The 16,069-nt window shown below is 50.3% G+C and overlaps 1 protein-coding gene across 1 annotated transcript; it reads right to left on the bottom strand.

The window, feature by feature from the left end:
* Window positions 1-801: 801 nt before the first annotated feature.
* On the bottom strand, window positions 802-15,251 carry LOC131212477 (E3 ubiquitin-protein ligase hyd). Its single transcript, XM_058206356.1, has 15 exons — window positions 15,190-15,251; window positions 14,030-14,851; window positions 12,287-13,933; window positions 9,294-12,087; window positions 8,530-9,016; window positions 7,961-8,436; window positions 7,645-7,846; window positions 7,174-7,266; window positions 5,095-6,603; window positions 4,818-5,026; window positions 2,875-4,424; window positions 2,542-2,748; window positions 2,273-2,420; window positions 1,941-2,171; window positions 802-1,852 (listed from the first exon to the last, which is right to left on the bottom strand). The coding sequence occupies exons 1-15, from the start codon at window positions 15,249-15,251 to the stop codon at window positions 1,640-1,642; spliced, it is 10,650 nt and encodes a 3,549-aa protein (XP_058062339.1). The 3' UTR covers window positions 802-1,639.
* Between the last annotated feature and the right edge of the window lie 818 nt (window positions 15,252-16,069).

Here is a 16,069-nt window from a genome sequence, read left to right as displayed (position 1 = left end):
CCAAATTACTATTCCAGCAGGTAAAGAGTAACCGATGAAGTAGTAGGTGAGTAGGAGATCACAATCGAATTGCGTTTGTCTGTCAACTGTACAAAGCTGAATTGAAACCTGAAACGAAACTTTTTAAGTCTGAGCTTTATTCGAATTTATTGGCTCTGCTCTACAAAAAACTGTAAGCTTGTCCATTCATCAAAGTAAGAGTAAAAAGTAAATAACTCATACTGCTCGTGCTCTGAACTGGTGTTTGGTACGAGTTATGAAGGATTTATTCTCGCTTCCCGTTGCTCCTCCGCTCCAAACGATCGGGCTTCCCGGTGACGCATTCGATCGGCTTCCCTTCTCGCTACCCCTTGGATACATGTCAAAACTCACATCAGCTGAACTTGGCTCAAATTGCTTGAAAACTATCCGAAGTTTACTGAAAATTACTGAATGTGAACTGAATGTAATGTGAAAGGGCACTGTTTTTTATTTCACAAGGAATCGGTCAGTTTGTCACGGCAATTTGTTTTTTCCCCTACATCTGGAAGATTGCGTTGGCGTTGCTCGAAGAGTTCCGAAGTGCTCACGTACGATGCCCTTCTGCTAGCCTGTGAGATTTATCGAAACTGTGCCGTTCGTGGCCGAGAACGGAAACAGTTGTTTACGGTTTTTTAGACATCTTTTCCGGAGCGGGCCCAATTTTCAAACTTCCCAGAACATAAAATTTGAACTGTTTTGGCGCATCGCATTTGGCGTTTGGTGATATCGATGGCAACGAAGAATAAAAACGCAATATAACGCCATTTATGGATCATAAATATATGTATATATTTATAGATATCGTTTTGTTATGATATTTGCATGCTATTTATTCCCTAGGAGTAGTGTAATAGTAATTTATTATTTTTCGCTTCATAGCTATGTGTTTTATTTCCTTTCTTCTCTAGTCCGCGCCTACTTCGTATAGTTCACTGTTTATCATCATTCACCATAACGCTCTTTTCGGACATGGTGGCAGCGTTTTCCTAAACTTCGCTATTATTTCTTTACTCTTACCTCGCGTTTAATCCATTTTTAGTAAACAAACCATACCTCTATAGTCCAATTGACAAAACATGACTGAGCAAAATAAAAAAGAACAAATAATCCAAACAACTTCTCTTCTTGCCAACAATTGAATTATGATCTTCCATAAGAGAGAGTTTATGCCAGGCGTCTGTTATAGCATTACTGATGTTCTCTTCCTATCAATTCCATCGGAAGGTTTTCTGTCCCCAAAACTGAAAATATCGCCTATTATGCAACGCACCGTCCTTCATGCATCTGAGACAGTTGTGGCACCCTACAGGTGTAATCTGCTCGCCACTCTTGCCAATTCGCCGGCATTGAATATTTATACTAGTATCACCTAAATATACACTCTCTACCGCTAGGCTTCTTTTGTTTCATCTTTCTTACGACTAATCCGAAAGAATAGTTTTGTTTTACATACATCTAAAACCGGCCCAGAACATGTGCCGTAGTAATGTGAAGCAAAAAGAATCAAAGCATAGAACATAACATGAAAACAAAAAGAATTCGTAAACAATTACGGACTACATTCCATAAAGAACAAATCGGATAATCGAAGAAAAGGAAAGAGGAAAACGCGTGCGTTTTAAACGAACCCGAAGTTTTTCGTTTTGATCGCCAGCAGCAGCTTATGCCGTAGAACCGCCTTACTCGAGTACAGCGGTATGTACAGCCGGGAGATACAGGTGTTGGCCGTAGGCAGATGGGCATCGTCGGCCGGTCGAATCGTCACTGATGGCATCGGTTGGAAGCCTTCCTCGGACGCTGGTAGTGCGGGTGATCCGGTCCAGAAGTATACCTGTGTAGCAACAGTATGAAAAGCCGTGTTAACGCTCGTGTGGCTGGGGGAAACACGGCACATGGCACATGGCTCACGGCTCACTCACCAGATCCTGGCGCTCCAAGTTGCTCATCTTTTCCACGACGCTCCAGAGCCAGCGTTTGAATTTGATCAACTTATCGCTGTTCTCGTTCGATTCATCGTTGAACGACGTGTAGGAGATTAGAGTGCCAACGTGAATGTCACCAACGCCATTCAGCAGCAGCCGCAAATCTTCCGCAGTCAGCTGATCGAGCGCAGTGTCGGGCAGCACATCGAACACACCGGAACGGATGGCCTATTGTTTGTATTGGGTTGGATGAGTCAAAAAAAATGTGAAAAACATTCCTAAGTAACCGGAATTTTATTATGGTAATGCTTCACAATTGTAATAACTACCTCCAGTGCTTTCTTTTGCGTGGTGATCATACGATAATCGGCGTACTTGCGTACATAGTCGAAGACGTTGGTTTCGTTTACTTGCATATCGCGCCCGCCTGGGACGAGCTCCACCGTGCCAGACCCTTCCTCTGGCATCAGATCAATCCTATTAACAATATCAACGAAAAAAAACGACCCAAACATGTAAATCGAATGTCTCGCAACGATCTAAGATCTTCGCCTTCCTTAAGATCATTAACAAAACCTCTATCGGTATGCATACGTACACAAAGTTAATCTCCAGACTCTGCAGTGTGCTACTCCCAGTCCTGGTTTGGGAGTCCTTGATGAGTTGACGAAGTGATTCATATAGAACCGGATCAAAGAACGCCAGATCATGGAAGCGGATCTGTCGCCGCAGGATGAACTTCAGTACGTGGCGTTGAAGGAACAGAGGAAACAGTTCGTTTTGCAACAAGCACAATCCGATCAATCTAGAGAGAGAGAGATAAGAAGAGAACGAGAGAACAACAATGAATAAAAATAGCCGAGAATGCGTTGAAAAATGCAATCGATAATCAATAAGATGGATTCGGCGGCTACCGTTTAGCCAAACCTACCTTCCGACGTTGCGGAATGCATTGATACGCTCGCTCGATGGATAGCCCTGACGGGGACTGTAGAATCCTCGTTTCCCGGGGGTGTAGAACAGAGGAGCGTCCAATTGGCAGTCGTCGAGAATCAGCATCGAAGTGTTACCGGTGCTCTTTTTCGATAGCAGTGAACCGGTCGGCCCACCGACACCAGCCGCACTTGAATCACTACTGATCGAGTTGCCGCCAATCGATGATGGACCCGCAGGACCGGCGTTGGCACTACTGCTGCTGCCAGCGGGCGCCATGCTAACAAGCGAAGATCCACTGGAAGCGCCACCCGTGGAGGAAGTCGTTTGGCCAGCCCCGTTACCGTTCGGGAGAGCTCCCTCCATTTCCAGTCGTTGCCGTTGCACAATGATCTCGAGCGCTTCACTAATCTTTTGGCGCAAACTTTCGTCGGACGCGAGCAGTAGAAGCACCTGAGTGGGAGGCAACTCCAGGAGCATGCCTGTGATTTTGGCAGCATTCGCTGGATGCTGCTGTTGCACCTTCGGGTAAAGTCGTTCTCCTAGTTGCTGCTGCTGTACCGACAAGCCATCGGAGACATGCAAAAACGGTGGACTACTGTTTCCCCCGACAGCAGACGAGCTGCCACCGGATCCTCCTACACCACCAGCCGATGCTACTGCAGCGTTTAACTCAATTGACGGTCGGAAAGGCCGAGCGTCGTAGTTTAGCGTTTTGCGAGGTTCGCGGTTTGGCCGCCAGAGCGGTTGCTTGCTAGAAAGTCCTCGTCGCGAACTACTACCACTGCTACTTCCAGCATTGGCGCCGCCACTGCCACTGCCGGCAGAATTGCTTACTCCGATGGCTCCACTAGTTCCGCCGCCACTGCCCCGATGCTTCTGTAGCATACTATTGAACGGACCAGCACCATACTTTGTCGGTCCGGTTTGGGCCGCATCCAGAGGCGGAAGCTTCTCGTTCGCCAGCAACGCTTCAGCAATGGCGGTGTAGAAGCTTCGTGCCACACCCGATCCCTCGCCTGGTTCGTCCTTGAATGTCACCTTCACTCTACTGAACGCGAGCGGCTGCTGGACGCGTCGATTGTTGTACAACGTGTTTAGCTCCTTAAACGTTTGCGTCAGCAGTGCAGCCCGGTTACGTTCCATCTTCAGTAGGGCGAGGTCCTTCTGTTGGGCGTGCCGTAACTTCTCCATGTAACGACGAAATTTGGCCTCTTTCACCGGAAAACCATTCAGTTCGTAGATCACACTGCCCGGCTCGACCCCCACATCCTCTAGGAAGACACGACCGAACAAAATCAAAGACAGGCGCCAGCGACCCAGCAAAATGTCGGAAAAGATGGGCGTGTGTTGGGTGGATGCTCCTCGAAGGTAGAGCCCGCGAGGTGGTAGTTCGGGTTGCACCGAAACGGGCACCATGGTCGGCGTGGTTTCGACGGTGACGTGCGCCGATATCTCCTGAATGTCCATAGCTTCGCCCGACTGCAGTAGTTCGCCCGCACTAACAGACGTACCGCCACTGCCAATGGCGCTGTTTGCAGCAAATACCTACAGAAAAAGACAAATTTGAAGAAATAAATTAACAATAAAAATAAAGCAATAAAGGGAACCACGGAAACAATAAAAGTAACGGAAAGAATACTGAAGTTGTAAGTAGAGCATCTTGTGTTTATAAATAGGTTTTGTTTTCAAAGACCAAAAAGCAAAAAAAGCGAATAATGTAATGTCCACTCCGTATCTGTCCTCCAACGAACAGTCTCTTACATGATGGTGGTCATCAGAGAGTGTCACACACGCGCCCCAGACCCCGAAAGGTGGTGCCGCGGTAGTGTATTCTGCGAGCGGCAAGTGAAAGGATAGCAAAGGCTGATAAACGCTTCCTTCGTCTGTATACACACTCAACACAAAACAATCGTGCATCGTTGTTGTTATACTCACCGCCGTAGACGGAGCGGAAGATCCTGCACGAACGATCACACTCTTGCCAGGCGATGATCCTGGGGCTCCCGAGTTGCCTCCTGTCGCCACGACGGTCACAAGCGGGTTAGCGAAAGACACCGAGTGGCCAGAACCCGAGGCCGATGTACCACCGCTGCCACCAGCAACGTGTTCTGGTACCGAATTTACCATTAACACGCCATCGGATGTGCCTAAAAATATAAACAAAGGTATCGCACAATCGTTCACCTAGCGGATCATCTAAAGTACTAGTACTAACCTAGCGGGTCACCGGCTGCAGCAGCCGCTACAGCTGCCTTCCGACGGGTGACTATGATCGGTGGTCTGATTGCGGACAGGGGCTCCTGTAGTGGCTGCTGTTGTCCTCCAGCAACTTCTCCGCCTAGGATTTGTGCACCTCCGCCCTGCACACTGCTGCTGCTGCTGCTACCCGATGGGTGCTCATCTCCAGCCGCGTGCGTAGTCTCTTCCAGCTTCGGGCGCTTGATGGGCGTCTGATTGAGGCGCGAGTCTTCCGAGTCCGATTCCGACAGCTCGTCGTGATCCTGATCCGTATCGACATCGATTTTAATCGACGATTGCGACAAGTCCTGCGGCTCCTCGGAGCTGATACTCACTTCATCGACGTCGGACTCTTCGCTGTACTTGTTCTTCACGTAGTAGAGGCGATTCTTCTTGTAGTACATCTCGGTAAACGAGGACGAGCTGCCGCTGTTGCTCCCACCGTTGCTACCACCACCGCTACTACTACCACTAGTACCGGCCGTAATCATCGTCGCTACGGAGGAAGTCGGCGGAGGTGGTGGTGGCGGTGGTTTTGGCGATTGTTGCATGTCAACACCACCAGGCGGCTTTGATGCATTACCGCTGCTGCCACTGGCTGCCTCCGTTTCGACGGAGGACTTACTGCTGGACGAGGATGCTGCAGCAGCAGCCGCAGCCTCTGTGGCTTGATAAATTCCTACGGGGAGGGAAATTTCAACCCGCACCCTGGAAGAGTCTGAGGCTGGCGGTGGAGGTGGTGCAGGAGATGCTGGCATTCTACCGTCCTGTCCCTCCACGTCGTACGATGGGATCCCATCGGTAGAGTCCATCGCGCCCGCGGTGGTACTGGAAGCACTCACTTCGCTACGTATCGAAGCAGAGAGGCTTAGGCGGACCGGAGGAAGTTCAAGATTGGCACCGGAAATGCCGCTACCTTCGCCTTCGCATGTTAGTGTCTTGCCCGCCATCGACGATTGATCACCACCGTTCGGGGGCAGCGTTATCGGCCGTTTTGGCATGCCGAAAAGATCTTCGCGCTTCGCGTTCGGCTGCAACCGATGGGGCTGATCAGCTAGAGGAAGCGCTTCTGCGAGCGAAATGTTGAACGGGTCAGGTGCCGGACAGCCGAGACACAATGTCGAATCCGAACGCTGGAAAAACGAATGGCGCCGACCGAGCGACGGACGCGTTAGGACGTCGTCTTCCACTGAATCGGTATCCATCACGATCGGAGTCACTTCCTCTTCGGCTTCTTCGTTGTCATTTTCATCCTGATCGTCCCAGGCACCAGAAGCAGCAGCCGCACGATCGACGTCGAATTCGTTAGAAGCACGCATGTAGAAGAGAATCGCGTCCAACACGTAGGCCACGTGACGTAGTGCCGTCACGTCCAGCACCGGGAGCGAATCGCGGTGCTCCGAGTTGTGACCACGCATCAGCGACAGGCAGTACGTGAGGAAATCACGCCGGCTCGACTCGGAATCAGCTGTTGAAGATGAACCACCTATAAGCGGAAAAGGCAAGGAATTATTAAATACACTTATCCGTTATTCGTTTGTGCAACTTTTTTGTGTAGAGAATGGTGAGAAAGTAGTTGTAAAAATACAATATAAAATACAATTACTGCACTGAATCATGTGCACGGGATTCCTGGTACAATATCATGAACATTGCTGCCTCTAAGCAAAAGCATACTCGGGATAAGTTATAGCTTTGGAAAACGACTTATTGAAAGAAGCTGCGGAACAGAGATGATTTCGATCGGCACGATAAATGTATGAAACATTTTGGCGAGACTCGTTGGCGATTATTATTGTTTTTTTTTTTCATTTAAATGAAAAGACAAATTTGAATTCTTATTCGAAGGATTTGGAAAGTGTCAATAAAAAATACTCTATTCTTCCACATAATTTTTCAATGGCCGAAGAAACAGAGTACATAGTAATAGTATTATCGGGAGCTTCATAACAGTAACTTTCGAGTTAACTTAATTTGTCTCGAAATGAATGAAATAAGAAAACATATCCAATCCATTTTTTATCATTTTATCTTGCATTTCTGCACCACAACATACCATCGCGCCCGCTGCGTTCGTTATCGGCAAATCCTAGACTACGTGCAGTGGACGCTGCACCGAGCGTACTGATTGTCGCTCTGCTTCTACTGCCTGCTGAAATTACATAAAAAGAGAACATCCATTGTACAACGTCGAAAGAAAGCCGAAAACAACTAAGACCAGCTGTAAACGTAAAACACAAGCTAGCAATTGCTTAGAGAGCTGGATTTTTCTTCAAGAATAAAACAAAACTAGCTTTCAAAGCAAAAACAAGCACGAAATAAAACCATTCAAATTTGAGCATGACGCTCATTGGGCTAGTGGTAACATGGCAATATTTTCATCACCGCCAATCCAATTATGTTGGAACAGAATGTTGTTTTACTCAAAAGTATTTTTATGATTTCATATTTCATACCTTCATAGTGAAAATTCTGAAATACTACTCATAAACCACACTTCAAAATAAAATTTCCCACTCAAACTTACCCGGTACTCCGATCATTGCGGCAGGTGTGGAAACCCCTTCACTACTACTAGAACCGGCCGTCGGTATGTTAAGTGGATGCAACGGATGTGATGGATCGGTAGAGTCGGTAAGGGAAGCGCCGAATCGCAGCTGCGACTCTGTGGCTTCCATTACCGTCAGTATCCAGTCCCAGGTCGGTTTCAGACGCCTTTCGACGAACATCTGCAATAGAAAGACAGCGTGGGAGATAGCGAATGAGTAACGAGTGATGCTCAAGGATCATCGCCCTCGAGATCCGTTCCGATGCGGAGGAGATGGTGATGAACGGCTATATACCTGAAGCTGAACGGCTTCTTGATGCGTCACATCAAGCGCTCCGGTCAGGCTCGTGGGCGTCGGTAGCATACCGAGTAGATCCGAAATCTGACGTAAAATGATGCCAAAAGCCCGTGCCAGAGCACTGGCCGTGGTAGTCATCGTCGGAGGATCCTGTTGCTGGGCAGCGGTTACGGCGGCAGTCGAGCGACGCAATGTGCTTGGGTCGATAAACACAAGGTTCGAGCTGCCGGTAGCTAACCTCACCCGCTCGGGAGCAATCGTGTCGCGACTTCTGATCGCCCACTGCATCGACTGTGGGGCGAGATTGTTACGCTGATTTCCTCCAGGAGTCTGACGACGCTCGAGTTGCTCGTCGTTCAGGTTGAAGTCAACCGTCGAGTGGCCATCACTCTCGCCATCCTCTGAACCCTCGTCATCCGGTTGTGTAGAGTCGCCCGAATCGTCTTCATTGTCAAAGAGGAGCGAGTTGAGACCTGTAAGTTGTGGTACCCATTTAACACTCCGCCACCGTTGGGGAACCAGCCCGAACAATCGGGCCAAGGTCCGGCGTAAAGTTAAATCATCACCTGTATCCGAACCGGCCGTAGCACCAGTCTGTACGCTTCGCTGCGCATCTTGTGTGCTCTGGTTGTCGTCGGAGTCAGATTCGGTTTCGGCCTCATGAAAGTTGAATTCGTTGTCGCTCTCACCCTGAGCGTTTTCTTCGTTTCGGAGCGGATCCTGTGATTCCTCCTCGGCATTGAGTGACACGGCACTAGTCACTGGGCGCAGTGAGGATGAGCGTCGGGGCGGTGGCTGTTCGACGGTTAATTCTTCTTGCTCAGAAGTTTCACCATCGTCTTGCACAAGCGCGTCCGCGTCATTGTTGTCGTCGATGTCTCGCATCCGAATATTGATGCGCGAAATAAAACCAGACGATGAACGCTCGCTGTCCATCGCTTCGACGCCCAGATGTACATTGGCCGTTGCATTTGCGATCTGGACCATGCTGGTGCTCCCTGCACGGTTCGATGGTGGCGCTAGCGGTTCCACCGAAAAGAGATCGTCCGTACTCTAAACGACGGTAACAATAAGCGGAGAAAGGAAAAGATACCGAAATAGTAATTGAGTAATTGAGAATCTGGATCAATCCAAGTGCAAAAGTATGACGAAGTAGTCTGTCGACTCTACGTTAAAAGAACCGATGCCATCGAGGACACGGATGGATAATCCTCATTATTAAAAATAAATATACAACTAACGAGCGAAGTTAAAAGTATTTCAGCAAACTATTTCAGATATTATAAAAAGGAACGGAAGTGTCCCATCATTCATTCTATCCGTTACTTACATCTACATTACTTAGCGAAAGGCTAAATGGCGCGATCGGTTTCACAACACCTAGTCGAACCGGTGTGATTAGGGCATCGGAGATTTCCACCAGCTCTTCGATAGCAAACCGAAACAGCGTCGTAAACACGCGCCGATACGCCAGAAGATGCTTGGCCTGCGTGGTCGAATTTTTCTGCTTCTCCGGATAATGGAACCGCTCGATACTAAAGATCACGAACACGCGTGCCACCGACCGCACGAATCGGCGCGCTACTTTTTGTGCTTCTTCCGTACGTCCCGGAACAGTTTCGTTTTGAAGTTCGCTCACCAACGTGGACAACAGTTTTTCCAACGGGTCGCTGCTGCAGCGCACGATCAAGCTGTGCGTAAACTTGTCCAGCAATGTCGTGCCGCTCTGTGACTGCAGATACACCTGCTGATTGTCGTCGTCATAGAATGGTTGGTTGTTGGCATTCGGAACGATAGGCTTCTCTTGTTCGGCACCGGTCAGTATCATTGCCCTGACAGCAGGCCAATCGTTCAGCAACCGATCGAGCGCTTTACGAGCGAATCTGGGCGGTTCTAAGTTGTGCTCCGGCATCTCATTATCCGACTCGAGATTGGGCGTTTTGCGCGCGTTTCCTGACGACGAACGAACGCGTGATGTGGCCCGATACTGGCGTTGTTCGACCATCTGACGGCCAACGGTTTGAATGAGAAACAGAAGAATGGATTCTCCGCGCGAATTGAATCGCGTCACTAGATCGGTCTCGTTTGCCATCTTGCATAGCAACTCGTACCGTTTCGACTGATTACCAGCGATCAAAGCTTTGCACTTGCACTTTTCCCAACAGTCACAGTACGCCGTTGGGGACGTACGCTTTAGCTTGCAGTCATGGCCCTTGTGGCACACCTTCGCACACTCCGTACAACAGCAAAGTGATCCGGTGAGACCACACGTGCGACATTCGAAAATGTCTTGATTGATGTGATCGGCCCCAGTCCACGTGAACGAGCAGGTGTCGTTGCAGCACAAAATGCCGAGCGGCGACTGATCGGGTGCTGATCCGGAAGGAAAGATCATCGAATCGCGCACTTCTGCGTCCCCATTGGCAAGACGTTGAATAGCCCCAAAGATGCTAATGCCGGCCTGATAGGCACGACAAGTTACGGCCAGCATGAAAGGCGTTTGGCCTTGTGCATCCTTTTCGCTCAGCAGCGTCCGTAGGTGCGGTTGAAGTACGGGCGTTTCGCAAAGTAGGTGTACGATCACCTGCGCGTTGGTGCGCCGTTCGTTGGCATCGGCCACGTACGTTTCGGCGATGGATAACACCGACGGTTTTGTGGCCACCGAGGTGTTCATGTGCGGAGACATGGATACTGTTGCTGCCGCGTGGTGTCCCGCACCCGGTTGATGCGCGTTCTGCTGCTGCTGCTGACAGTGAGATCCATGCTGAGACAGCGACGAAGACGAGTTGCCTCCCGACATTGCATTGTTCAACCCTCCAAGACTGTCTTCGTCACCGATGGTAAGGTCATATTCCTGTGGCCAATATACTAAGGGCATCGAGTTTCCAGCGCCCGAAGCATCCTCTTGGACAGCTAGCGGTGCCGAGGAACTACTCTGTCCTCCTCCCGCAACAGATACACTACCAGAGTTTCCTCCGATTGAACCACCGTCTAACTCCCGGTTTGCCACGTTGCGTCGCATTATCTCTCGAATACTCACTGGCCGATTGCCCATTATCGTATTCGTTATAACGTTGATCGTTTCCAATCCAGAAACTGGTCCTCCATTGGGAGTTCCTACACTACCACCAGTGCCAGTGTTGGCACCCGCCGAAGAACTGCTTCCCGCCTGCAAATCATGCTCACGATTCGAGGTTGGAGAGCACATGCTGATGCAGGCGTGTAGGATGTTACGGTTTCCATCGGTGCGCTCTTCGAGTATGGACGCCAGTTGACCTCCTCTCAACTCACCATCTGCCGTCAGGTAGGCCAATAACTGCCGAATGCCTTCAACATCGCAGCGCAAAATCTTCGACATCAGATGCTGCTGCTCCGGTGCCAGAACGACGAGCGCAACCTGTGATTTCAGATTGACACCGACCGACGGAAGCGTGAGCGAGGCTGCCGCAATGCACTTAATCGGTGGCAGATCGAGCCAACTCGGGTCACGAATCGCATCGACACAATCCTTCGCCATCGGGTACAGCGTGTTGTTGCCATCGCGAAGTAATAAAACCGAATCGGAGCAATCACCAGCGCAGGTTAGCGAGACATCGGTTGGTGAGGCCCCAAGGAAGGAACCGATATCGGTTGGGAAGGCGCTGTCCTGCTCCTGACGACCCGTGTTCAAATTAAACAGTGAATAATGCACTCGGTTACCGGTTTTCATTATTGCGTGAATGCCCTTCGAATCGACGGCGATTGTTAACATTTGTGAGGTTACGTTGCTTCCGCTGCCACCGCCACCGACACCACCACCGCCGGTGCCATCAGCACCGCTGGGCGCAGGTGTCGGATTAAGGACGATACGTCGCGGGATCTTCTGGAAACAGTCTGGTACTCTCGGAGTCGTAGCAGATTTTATAACCTGTAAGTCGTCCTTTCGGAGCAGTCGACAATCTTGCCACGCTTCGATGCTGTCATCAAACTTGTCCTTACTGTTGCTGCCTCCATTACTCGAGGACGCCGCGGACGATGGTACTGTGCCCGGAGGTGGGGGAAATTTTACGGCAGCAAAATCTCCATCCACCTTCAAGACGCGGCCGATCGGAACGGAGCGAACATCTTCCACGAAAATCACTTCCCTGAGGGAGAGAATATAAACATGGTATCAGTTTTCAACATATTGTCGTGAATTATTTCGTGAATACAAAGGATTGGAGGATACGAATAAGCATTAAATCATTAATCAGTTTCAATTTTGTCCAATTAAGTGGAAGGCTTGCTTAAGATGATTACAAACCGAAAACTGATGAAATGGCAGAAAATATTCTGTTTACTTACTTCAGCAACCACTGTTCTTCGTCCTTCTTTGGGTCCGGTTCTTCTTTCATTGTCATCCGCTTAGGGCGTTTGTGTGAGTTCGTGACACTACCCGTGTCACTACATGTGCTAGAAGCAGGCGAAGGCGGTGGCGGCATATCGAGCCTATCGGCGGATTCTTTGTTTCCAGCACCGGCGGACTGTTTCGAGGATGGCGCAGCCGTACCGGAAACACCGCTGACTCCTGCGCTGGAATTGCTGCCGCTAGCTCCCGACGACGTGGAACCTATTCCTGCCTTGGTGTCTTTCTCCAGCAGCATACCACCGCTGATGGTACTTCCTGCACCGGCTCCACCTGCTACTCCTCCACCGGAAGCGCTGCTCAGGCCCAGTGTTCCAGAAATATTCGACCCAGCACCGGAAGATCCTATTCCCCCTCCCGAAACAGCAGTAAGCCTGTCAATTCCGAGACCACCTGCACCAGCGCCGGTGCTAGCTGCCAACTGTTGCGAAAGTGTTGACATCGAGAGCAGTTTGAAGCGGCACACGTTTGTGAGGTCCCAGGCTGCGTTCATGAGCTGCCCTACCTTGGGCACCCCATTCGAGATCATAAACCCGATCGCCCCGTGCTGATACATTGGGCAACTCTTCATGCACACCTGCGCTCCAACTGTTACCTCTGGGGTGTTTACGCTCGGGCGTACCGGTTTTTTCGCCTTCGCCTTGTACCGATCCCAGAGGCGCTTCCGCTGCCCGAATGGCAGCACACCCCACCAGAAAAGCTCGCCACTCTCGGTGCGTGCTACTGTGTACAGCGTGCAAGTGTGCAGCGAGATGATACGATCGAGCGCAAACTCAGGATAGTTGGTAGCGACGTGTTCCAACTTGTTGCCAGCGTAACCAAGCAGTTCGTCCATCCAAGTGGCAATTCGGCCTCCTTCAGTTGCTACCGAGCACCGAATTAGCGCAGCGGAAATGTGCGTTACTTTCTCATACTGCAGGTTGAGGGCCACAGTTTTGGGATGATGCACTACCGTCGCGTTGGAAGTGGACGTTGATGAGGAGTCGCTGCTGCTGTTGCAGCCGCGGTATGGTTCCTGATCAGCCCAGCGCCACTGATGTAGCTCGCCACGTGCTGTCACTCCAATAAACTCCGAATAGAGCGATGCAATCTCCGTGAAGCGGACGGGTTGATCCTTCTCTGGCCACGCTTCCAACTCTTCCGATACCCACAGTGGGTAGCCAGAGGCGTAGTCCTTCTTTTTGGAGTCACCCACATCCTTTTCCCATATATCGTCGCGGCCCCCACTCTGCAGCCAGCGGCGTGGTCCGAAGTATTGTCGATCCCGCCAGCGACCGAATCCTTCACGTTCCGGATTAATGAGTCCGGCGCCGCTGGCGGAGGGTCCCCCGGCACTGCCACTACCGCTTCCTCCCGCTCCACTACCCGAAGGGCCTCCTGATTGGCCGCTTCCGGAAATAACGGCCGAGGAGCTGCTTCCGACGGCGCCACCGCTACTACCGGAACGGCTTATGCTGGGAACTCCATCATTTCCGTTGCCACCGGAACCACCGGAACCACCCCCACCACTACCGCCAGCTCCACCACCGGCAGACGTGGAACTGTTTTGGTTTCTTTCGCTACGAGCGCGACTGTAGAGCATCAAACTAGCGTTGCGAGCATGACAGGTTGGGACATGAAATGGACAGTAGCAATCGAATGTTGGTTAAATATACTTTTGATGCCAAATTCTTGATACTCACTTTCTAATATTGGAAAATCCGAACACATCTTCGGAGAACATAGCTTCGGCGTCGATGATAACACTGTTGTCTGGATGAAAGCCACCGTCCAACAAAGATATCAAATCTTCTGCCACATAGTTATCGCTACCCTCCTCCGCATCGTCGCCGCCTTCGTCGTCGCGCGACAACAGATTGTTCACGGCCAGGTTCACATCCAAATTGGTGCGCTGCAGCTCACGGATGATCAGATTGCGGCTTTTGCCTTGCAGAACCACCTGCGCCTGGGCAATCAGTTCTTCCGGTACGAATGGTGCTGGTACGGACACTATAGACCGACTTCCGGACGATCCTCCGCCCATAATAACGCCAGTGCTGCGGGATCCCGATCCTTGTGAACCACTTCCAGCGCGCACCGAGCTGCTCGTTCGCATAATTCTCGCTCGCGACCGACATTGGCGAGAGGTGGGAGTGCTTTTCGAATTATTATTCGCCTGTCCAGAAGGATTTCCTCCGCCGCTCCCGCCGCCTCCTCCACCACTATTTCCTGCTCCACCACCACTCCCGCCGCCTCCACCACCACCTCCACCGCCACCACCGCCTCCAGTACCGCCGGCAGCCACACCGCCGGCGCCACTGCCAGCCTTTGAAGCATCTTGTTTGCTCAAATCTAGCCGCTCTGGTATGATGGAAAAGGCAACACGAAATGCGCGACCATCCTCCAACAGTAGGCCGAGATGGGCGGGGCCAATTACGATTTGCTTAACCGGCACTTTCAGTGACTGCAATCCGGGCAGTGTTTGTACGCCGAACTTGTTGATTTTGTCCGCCACTTCCCGTATTCTGCAACGAAAAAAGAGGTCGATAACTAAGTCCTCAGGAAGCACAAGACTTTGGGCATCACAGACAGAGCAACAAAGTGTAGAAACTATCATGAATGCTCTTTTTCACTGTCTTCAGATTTCGAATGAAAGCCAATACCATATCTCGACACGGCGCAACGTACAATGCAGTATTTGATCGAAGCAAACATGACTTATTTGAATCAGTAAAGCAAATAGTTTTGCGTGTTGCCATCGGACAGATATCCATCGCAATTTCCATCTCGTCTTTAAAGCCTCTTTGCGAAACTCAATTGACGAACAATTGGCGACTCGTGTCCTACAGATATTACTGCTCACCTGTCATTCAGCTGATCCTCTGTTCCCGGAAGCGGATGAACCACAAAATGTAACGTCGACATCTTGGTGCGCCGGTTTTGAAGCAAGCCGACGTTCGACTATTGCTATTTATTTTAGGTTAGGGTTTGTGGCTTGCTTCCACTAGCAGTCACAAAAAGCAAGTCCGGTCGTCTAGACGGTTCGCTTGATAGCTTCATCGGCGAAACAGGCGTGTTACGACGTACCCCTTCGGCGACCGCTAGGTAGATAAGTGTGTATTTGTCGGTTTTGGCTCCTGCCTCCAGAAGTTTGGGATGCGCCGCTGTTCTTTCCACAATTATATTGCAGATGATTCTTTCCGTGTGCTGCTACTATTGGCACACCGCCGCCGTTGATGCATGTCAGTGACACAAGGTACGTACAATCATTAACACACACATACACACGCACGAGTGCACGTATGTAGAACCCTTCTGTTCGATTCCGTATTCACGCACACAGGCACATTCACCAAAAACGCACAGTAGTAAAAAAGCACCATGGAGAGAAAAAAGAAATTAAACACTTTGACGGACCAGTAACAACGTAGGTTGCACTCGGTTTTCTCGATGATCTTCCGTCCGCATGGATTCCCGGGCGGATACACACACCAGCAAGCACAGCAAGTCGCGGAGAAGAATAAGGCTATGACAATACGACGACGATGACGATGACCAAAAAGTACGGCGATTGATTCTTCGCCGTTCTTTTTCATTCACACGCTCCACACCTCTGCATGCAGCAGCCTTTCTTGGCCTTGTTTCCTAAACTGCTCTTTCTCGTCTCATCTCTTTCCCTCTACCTTTGTATGCTTACGCGCCCTGAAAAGCTGGCAAGATGCTCATCCGAATTCCCCACAATG

Source organism: Anopheles bellator, chromosome 2, assembly GCF_943735745.2.
Source record: "Anopheles bellator chromosome 2, idAnoBellAS_SP24_06.2, whole genome shotgun sequence".
NCBI classification, from domain to species: Eukaryota; Metazoa; Arthropoda; class Insecta; order Diptera; family Culicidae; genus Anopheles; species Anopheles bellator.
The sequence above is the reverse complement of the archived record's forward strand: the minus strand, read 5'-3'. Positions and strand labels throughout refer to the sequence as shown.

Coding starts and splice junctions, on each gene's coding strand:
- LOC131212477 (XM_058206356.1), bottom strand. CDS start 15,251: ATGTCGACGTTACATTTTGTGGTTCATCCGCTTCCGGGAACAGAGGAT. Junction 8,437..8,529: donor TACGGCCGGTTCGGATACAG/GTGATGATTTAA, acceptor CACAACTTACAG/GTCTCAACTCGCTCCTCTTT. Junction 4,425..4,817: donor GATCTTCCGCTCCGTCTACG/GCGGTGAGTATA, acceptor CTTTTTCTGTAG/GTATTTGCTGCAAACAGCGC.